The sequence below is a fragment of the Xenopus laevis genome, chromosome 2L, assembly GCF_017654675.1.
Source record: "Xenopus laevis strain J_2021 chromosome 2L, Xenopus_laevis_v10.1, whole genome shotgun sequence".
NCBI classification, from domain to species: domain Eukaryota; kingdom Metazoa; phylum Chordata; class Amphibia; order Anura; family Pipidae; genus Xenopus; species Xenopus laevis.
In genome coordinates, this window is record NC_054373.1 from 14988528 (window position 1) to 14997977 (window position 9450).

General features: G+C 39.9%; 1 protein-coding gene across 1 annotated transcript in view; it reads right to left on the reverse strand.

The window, feature by feature from the left end:
* Nucleotides 1-4203, reverse strand: part of hunk.L (hormonally up-regulated Neu-associated kinase L homeolog) — a 63568-nt gene extending 59365 nt beyond the window's left edge. The window contains exon 1 of the mRNA XM_041580932.1: nt 4082-4203. Within this exon, the coding sequence (XP_041436866.1) occupies nt 4082-4182 (101 nt within the window). The 5' untranslated portion in view covers nt 4183-4203. The remainder of the gene's footprint in view (nt 1-4081) is intronic.
* Between the last annotated feature and the right edge of the window lie 5247 nt (nt 4204-9450).

The following is a 9450-nucleotide window of genomic DNA, read 5'->3' on the forward strand; positions in this document are numbered from 1 at the left end:
CCCCGCTGTCACTATTTGCTCTTCCTTAATATTGACTGCAATGTCCCTGTGTGTCCCTTTGTTGTGGTCCGTGCTCATGTAAATGATAAATGTATTGATAAATAACATAGTACGACAGTATTTGGCTTCAAACTAGAAGTTCAGTTTGCAGTTGGTCTTATTTCTTCTTCTCACCGAGGATTGCCCTCCAAAAAGTCCTTACAGGCATCCCCCCACCTGGAGTTACAGGATCTATCTCTACAATTATGCTTTTCTCTTTTCTCTAACCTGAAATTTTAAAAATGTTGTCTGGTTACCAGGGTAGGTGATAATTAGCAACCAAACAACAAATTCATTCAGAGGCTAGAATGTTATTTTATGTTTATCTTTATTCAGCCCCTCTCCTGTTGATTCCCCAGTCATTTTAACCCCTGCCTAGTTGCTAGAGTCCCATGAAGGCTACGATTGTTTACATCTGGGCTATCCAGCTGGAGCAATGCAGATTGGATGTGACTATCTAAGAGATTTTTTTAGATCCCAGGCTACTTGTGATACAAACATTTTAAGGAGAACATGTCCTTTAGCAACTTTATTTAGATGCCAGAATGAACGTTCCTTGTACACACTACCAGTGGGACCTGGATTTCCAAAATTGGTCTTTCAGTTGTCATGAAACTCGAAAAACCCAACATTCCCAGGGGCGTAACTATAGAGGAAGCAGACCCTGCGGCTGCAGGGGGCCCAGGAGGTATAGGGGGCCCCATGAGGCTCAAATTCATATACAATTTCAATACATTTTGGTAAAACAGGACAACCTCTGGATATGTTTGGGGCCCTAAATGTAATTTGCTGTGGGGCCCAGTAACATCTAGTTACACCACTGATTCTCTCTGTAATTTGCTAGGCCCAGTTTGGGCACCACCTAAACAAAAAAATAGACTTGCCCAAGGCTAGACTTCCAGCTACAATAGAACTACACTTCCTATAATACTCCATGAAATGCCAAAAGTAGAGTGATGATTAAACCACCTTAACCAGAAAAACATAGCCCCTATTTATGTTGTATTAAATAAATATAAATAAATATATATATATATATATAAAACATATATGCAATATATACTGGGTTGTATGTGTTATATAAAGCCTATCATTAATATAATATATCATTAATATAATATATACTATAAAACAATGCATTAGTCCACAGATCCCATAGTCATGTGACTAGCAGCTTGTTCATCAGGGCATTAAGGCCACCATCATGTGATAAGCTTTAGCCATAACCTGTTGATTTATTCACTATTTCATAGACCTCACAGTGATTCCAGCAGCTGATTGGCAGTATCCCCTGCACGTGTCGGGACGGTATGGGAATTTCAGAATGAAATATTGTCCTTTCATGATTCATATGCAACGTGTATGTCTGTTTGTGTATATCAGCCAAATAAATATTCCCATGCACATTCACAGGACTAAGAGGCTTTACTGTTGTTCCAGCTGTCGCATCTACTTAGTCAAATGCACCCTGCTTTCCCCTCTTGCTATAAATAGAGATCTGACTTTCCCTGCCCCTCTGTAGCATATGTATTGGATAAAGACAGGCAGGCAATCATCTGCAGCAGCAGAACAGCATATCCCTGGGCATATAGATTATTTCAGCCTCCAGCATCCCAGGCGTATAGCAGATTGCACTGGGAGTTGTAGTTCTGCGGGTGTTTGGCATATCATAGGCTCCTGGTTGCCAAGTGCCTTTAGGAACAATAAAGGAGTGGGGAACCAATATATCCCTGCATCTGCTCTGGCTAGTTAGTATATCTGCCTGCACCCCAAGCACCTTAGATTGTAAGCTCTATAGGGCAGGCTGATATATTGTGTATAAGCTAAATGCTGCTTAGTGAAGCTATTATTCATTATGGTTATGTTACAGTTAATTTAAACTTAAATGCCACTCAGCTTGGGCCTCCAGTTCATTCTTTGGGCATTACAGGGTGCCACCTTTGGAAACTGCTCGGTTAGATCAAAGGCATCTGATTTATTCTTTATTGTTGAATCAGGCAACAGAAGCCCCTCACTCACAGATTCATACATACAGAACATAACACAAGTTGCACCCATCCATAGTGGGGGTCATCTGACCCCTCAGTACAGCGTATACAGGATTTAGTTGGTTGTATTAAATGAAACCCCTGTACGTGCAAAACGATAAATCACAAATGCCAGACAATGGAGTAGCCCTTGTGTATTGTGCTGTCTCTGTCATCTGATATTATTTATTATTATAATATTCTTTATTGGGTAGTGTATGTGTTACTGTATCCCTGACATGCTATTGTTCAGCTGTATCATTTCCCCTAGGGCTCATTCTGTAACAGTGTGTGCACAAATACATAAAATTCCCATGCAATGTGTGAAACCCCAGGGTGAGCAAAGAGCCCATAACATCTTAACCCATTGCTGCCCTAAGGCTTTGGTAACAACTTCACTATAATCCAGGGCTGGACATGGACATAATCTTGTAGGATCCAAGAGTTTACAAAGCTGCCTTACACACACATGCCCATAAATATATACACATCCCCAAATATAAATACACACACAAACATGCTTTTATACATGCTTACTGTATCAGAAAAGAGCAGCCATATATCAATCAATAAAGTGGTATGTATCTACATCCCTGTTTAATAACAAGTCATCAATAAGGTCAGGGCTTCCTAATGGGCGGTGGGGTTAATTATTCGAGGCAATACCTGCAGTCAGTGGCGAGTGCCGTAATAAACACGGGGCAACAACGTGACACACAGAACAATGGCAGTATGGGGAGCATGGAAGAGCACGCGGGTTGGTAACCAAGAGAACGCAGTTTTTCACAATATATATATATAAAAAGCATAAAATAATTAATTTCAGTATGCACTGACTGGTTTGAAAACACTCCTCTAAGCAACATTTATGAACAAGGATGTATGATATTTATTTATGAAAAAGCATCATAATTCCACATTTCAGTCCCACCTGGGGACCTTTAATAATTATCATATATGAATACATATATATAGGTATGGGACCTGTTATCCAGAATGCGCGGGGCCTGGGGGTTTCCGGATAACGGATATTTCCATAATTTGGATCTTCATACCTTAAGTCTACTAGAAAATTATGTAAACAGTAAATAACCCCAATAGACTGGTTCTGCTTCCAGTAAGAATTCATTATATCTTAATTAGGAAGTACAAGGTACTGTTTTATTATTTCAAAGAAAAAGGAAGTCATTTTTAAAAGTAAGAATTACTTGGTTAAATAGAGTCTATGGGAGACGGCCTTTCTGTAATTCGGAGCTTTCTGGATAACAGGTTTACGAATAACGGATCCTATATTTATATATACTGTATAGACCCCTTAATACAAATGAGCCCAAAACAACAATACCTTAAGCACAGATTTAAAGGAAACTTTCATTATACACGCATTGCATATTTTCAGTAGTTTTAAAGTTATTTGCACAGCGTCTGTCTGTTCGCCTTTCTGTTCTCTGCCCTGCTGGTTCTGACTTTTGGAAGAAAGTAGCAACAGTCGCGCTGATTGACAGCAAGGCTGACCTCTGCTGTATCTTTTCAAGAGACAGAACCCGCAGTGCAGAAAGGGACGTTTGCAAATAGGTTTAAAACCACTGAAATTGTTTAATGCATGTATTTTGGAATGGTGTTGAGAATTTTTGAGGCTGTGGGTTTACATTTAGGGCAGAGACACACACTCAGATTTGGGGAGATTAGTCGAAAATCGACATATCTCCTCTTCTTCGGGGCGACTAATCTCCCCAAATTACCTCCTGCCGGCTAGAATGTAAATAGCCAGTGGGATGGCAATCGGTGAACTTCATTTTCCGAAGTCGCCCGAAGTTGCCTGACGAGGAAACTTCCGACGACTTCAGAAAACTAAGCGCTCCAAGTGTCATCCTGCTGGTGATTTACATTCTATCCGGCGGTATTTGCGGTCGATTAAATCTCCCCGAATCTGAGCGTGTGTCTCTGCCCTTACTGATCCAAAACTTTTTCTTTTGTAATATAAAATGGGTAGGGTGATAAAAAAGTCTATTTACCCCGAGCCAATAGTATCCTCTTCCACACTCCATTCCAAAGGCTGGTGTTCTTTGGCATTCTCTGTAATACAAGGCGACCTCAGGGTGGTTAAAACAACCATTGTCTCTGATGTTACCAGCACAACTGCATCAGCCAATGTGCCGCGCTGCCTCCCAGCTCCTTGGATTATAAGAAAAATCACAGGGAGAGAACAATAAGATGGGTTTTGGTTGGTTAAAAATAGTCACATTATCAACTTAGATTGCACGATTGCCTGCATATTAAGAGAGGCCATGCTATAGATCATGAAGAGAGCCATTAGTGTTTTGTTGCCTAGCAACTGGCGAGAGAGGGGGGACCACAGCAACCAGACAACAAAATAGCATTGGGCTGCACATCGTGATCAACTCAGGGAGTAAGCAGAAAAACGGCACAAAGCAAGTCACGAAAACAAGGGATGAAAGAAATCGCATTCTTGTTATTTGCTAAAATGAGAAAATAGCAGTGGGGGTCACAGACCCTGCACATTATATGGCTCAGAATGCAAATAAGTGCTGGGATTTTATAGGATAATAAGAACGACCCTTTGATCCCAAAATTGCTTTGTGCTGGTAATACATGAGCTGATTGCTGTTAGAATGGCAGCACCTCTCTGTGGATTGGCAGCCATGGGCCCGATTAGTGTTTAACCTTAATCACCCCCTAACTGGAGGGATAATGGTGGCTTCCACAAGTGCTGGGTGTAGACGACTATTACATTTACATTATAGTAAGGGGGATGTGATCACTAATTATAAATATAAGAGGAGGACCCTACAGTAGACTCTCTTTTTTTTCCACAGGTAGGTCCTTTCAGCAGACATGAGGGCGTCTATTCAGATTAAAAGGAAGACGGAGGAAGCTATGAAGTCATGGAATTCTCTCCCTAAAGCGGTTGTAATGGCAGATGCATTAGATAGCTTCAAGAAAGGGTTGGAGGTCATATATTTCTCAATCCTTCAAGGTATCCAATTGATAAGGCAGCAGTCCAAAAGGCAAATGCCATACACAGGCAGACCCGCACTTTATCTACTATGACTTTTCTTTACTTTAACATTCTGTTTGAACAGATGTTCCTAAAGGGGTGGTTCCTCTTTAACTTAACTTTTATTATGTGATAGAATTGCCAAATTCTAACAATATTTACATTTGTCTTCATTATTATTTTTTTCATTATTTGCCTTTCTTCTGACTCTTTCCAGCTTTCAAATGGGGGTCACTGACCCCATCAAGGAGCAAATGCTCTTTAAGGCTACACATTTATTGTTATTGCTACTTTTTATTACTCTCCTATTCATATTCCAGTCTCTTATTCAAATGAGTACACGGTTGCTAGGCTACTTTGGAAACTAGCGACCAGATTGTTGAAATTGCAAACTGGAAAGCCGCAGATAAAACAATTAAATAACTCAAAAACCACAAATAATAGAAAATGAAAAACAATTGCAAATTGTCTCAGAATATCACTTTCTACATCTAAAAGTTAACTCAAAGGTGAACAACCCCTGAAGGGATATTTTTTTAAATAAAATACTGTGATTGCAGTTTCTCTGCTCCCATTGCTGTTGGTCCATGGATGGTGGCAAACCTGGACCTCATATTTACTAAGCACAGACTATTTTCTTATGTTTTACCTTATTATAGTCAAGTTCTTCTGATTGTGGGTAGTTTTATAGCAGTTTTCTTGGCGCAGCTGTGTGGGCCCACCACTGAGATCTTTGCCCTAAGCATATTGTTACCTTAAAGGGCACCTGTCATTCTGAATTGTTTACCCCACCAGAGGTGTGGACTAATAGAGGCCACTGGTTGGGGGAAACAGTAGTTTTCTTTTTGAAATAATTTGCCCCCCACCAGCACTAGGCATCCGCACCAGAAGGGAGCTCCCGTTGTGGGGGGCTATGTTTAGGCACACACGTGTGCATGATATGCAAGGGCCACATCTTGTTTATTATGAACATGCATGCTTGTGAAACTTGCTCATTATGCGCATGCAATCTATGCAACATGGCAGCCCACACTGGGATCTCCTACCAGTGCAAGTGGGGTGATGTAGCCTGGTGGGGGGCTTTTTTTTAAAGGATAAATAAACCTTTAAAATAAGTGAATGTAAAATTAACGAGGGTGTAATTCTAAGAAATTTTGCAATGTACATTCATTATTTATTTTGTTTTTATTCCAAGATATTAAGGGATACGTGTCCTGTTAACATGAATTTTGTTACAACAGCGCCACTTGCTGGTCAGTTTCCCACCAGTCTGACTGTCAGGAGAAATTTTTTAACGTTTTTAATTTTTTTCCTAAACAGAAAAACATCAGAGCAGCCTCTTTCTTTCTCCTGACAACTTCATTAAAGGTATACTGTCATGGGGAAAAAAACATTTTTCAAAATGAATCCGTTAATAGTGCTGCTCCAGCAGAATTCTGCACTGAAATCCATTTCTCTAAAGAGCAAACAGATTTTTTTATATTCAATTTTGAAATCTGACATGGGGCTAGACATATTGTCAGTTTCCCAACTGCCCCAGTCATGTGACTTGTGCTCTGATAAACTTCAGTCACTCTTTACTGCTGTACTGCAAGTTGGAGTGATATCAGCCCTCCCTTTTTCCCCCAGCAGCCAAACAACAGAACAATGGGAAGATAACCAGATAGCAGCTCCCTAACACAAGATAACAGCTGCCTGGTAGATCTAAGAACAACACTCAATAGTAAAAACCCATGTCTCACTGAGACACATTCAATTACATTGAGAAGGAAAAACAGCAGCCTGCCAGAAAGCATTTCTCTCCTAAAGTGCAGGCACAAGTCACATGACCAGGGGCAGCTGGGAAATTGACAAAATGTCTAGTCCCATGTTAGATTTCAAATTTGAATATAAAAAATCTCCGATTTCAGTGCAGAATTCTGCTGGAGTAGCACTATTAACCGATGACAGGATCCCTACTTGGTGGTCAGAATGGTGAGAAAATAACCAGCAGGTGGTGCTGTTGTAATACAATTTATTTATATTAACAGTACATATTTCCCTTAATATCTTGGAATTAAAGAAAAATAAATAATGAATGTAAATTACAAAAGTGCTTTAAATAGCACCCTTGTCAATTTCACACTCACTTATTTTAAAGGTTACTTATCCTTTAAAAACTATTGTCTCCCCATTCAGACTGCGGGCTCTATTATTCCACACCCCTGGTGGGGCTTAAAAAATTCAGGGTGACTCTTTAAGGCAGACCTGACCGAAATCCTAGAAGATTAAATCTGCCTAAGGTGAAAAAGAAATGCTGCTCCTAACGTGTAAAAGAAACGGATCGTTGATGGAACGAAAAAAAGGAAACGAAACGTTGATGTTTGGTGGCTGAATAAAAGGGGATAATCCCCGACTGCACTAATCGGTGTGTGTGCGGATCCGTTTCTTTTATACGTTGGTTGCTAAGGGACCCGGCCGGGTCAACGGAAGGAACGCACCACCAGCTTGCAGGATTGGTGAACTACAGGTGTGCAGTAGGAGAATTACATTGCTCCTCATCCGCTGACATCTGCTAACAAGGTGTATTGGCATATGAAGTCACAGATGTAAGCAGCCCAGAGAGAGAGAAAGCAGAGTCCCTGAGTAGATAAAAAGCACCAAAGTAAGAACCGTCCAAGCCTACAAAAATAATTCCAGGACAGGGGAGCATGTACTCAGGATACCCTGCACACCTATGTACCACAACCCCAGTCTGGGGTACCAGTTCAAGCCAGGCAAAAGGATTAGTTACAGATGTACCCTGCCCAGACACAAAGGGGTATATTTATGAAAGAGTGAATCGCTACAGTCCACTAGCGTGAAATACCGCCACTTTCCATTCATTTCTATGCCTTTAAAAATCCCATAGAAATGAATGAAGAGATGGGATTCCGACTGTGGCAATCTCTAACTTCACTCTTTGATAAATGTACCCCAAAGTCTGTGGTACATATATAATAATTTAACAAATCTGTCTGTTTTGCATCTAGTCATGACATAAATCAGTTAATACTCGGGTAAGAAATAGTATTGCATAAGAAATGATACTCTTATTGAAGAGAGAAATGTAGTTAAATGTCTTTTCTCCAAGCAGCACAGATGGCTCCTTTCCCTGTTATACAGAACTGCTGCTTCTTTATAAATACTTGTCTTCCATCTGCTAAAAGCAAAGGAATTTTACACCCCTATCGTTACTAATTCAATAATTACATTTTATTTTCCAATGTTGTATTTCCCTTCTGGGTTTTTTTTTTTTTCATTTTGCCTTCGGTGAAAAAGACCTGATTAAAAGTCAAATGAACCTGAAATGGTTCTCAATATTTTCATTCTTGTGTTCTAGAACAGCCTGTTCCTCTCCTCACACCTGCTCTTGTCGAAATGCCCATTGTCTTCCTCCCTTTAAGACAAGTTATTTGTAGAACCAGAAACAGAATGTCCTGTGATTCTATAGCAATGCAGTTGACAGTTGGGCAGGAAGGCCAACAAATCACATTACAGGCATTTGTATCTCTATTTGTCCCTATTTTATCTGCTCTGAACAGCCAGAAAAAGAAACAAAGTTTCTCACTTAATTGGCTTTTAGCAGAGAGCACAGAACAGCTAACAGGTGCAAATAAGATACTTTGTAACAATTTTGAGACACAAAAAAACTGTTTAGATAAGGAGAAATCTTTTCACGCTTTCATAACCTGCCAAATTTTGGAAAATGAACATGGTAAATAGGGGGTGTGGCCACAGAAAGGGGCATGGCCCAAAAAATCGCTGCGCTACGTGCGAAAAAAAAATTCCGCCCCTCTTTTTACTTCCAAAATGTTGGGAGGTATGATATATATATATATATATATATATATATATATATATATATATATATATATATATACACACCAATAGTTTCCAAACCAGCACTCCCTTTAGTGAAAAAACGTAATTTTGTATTATTACATGGTATCTATTTCCAACGTTTCGGTCCCTGTTGGGACCTTTTTCAAGGTTTTTCTTCCTTGAAAAAGGTCCCAACAGGGACCGAAAGCTGGAAATAGATACCATGTAATAATAAAAATTACGCTTTTTCACTAAAGGGAGTGCTGGTTTGGAAACTATTGGTGTATACAAAAATTACTAAAAAAGATACTGGTTCCAGGGGTGTTAATACTTGCCCACTTCCAAGGGGATCTGACAAGTAGATGGTCCCTATATTGTTAGAGTATCTCTGTGGGTTCTCAGGTAGGTGTCCCTTGGGTAGAAACACCTTTTATATTTGGCTCAGCTACGCTTGTTTTGAAGAATTTCTTACAGCTGATTGGCTGTTGGGCCAGTGGCAGCAACCACTCAACAGTGACCCAT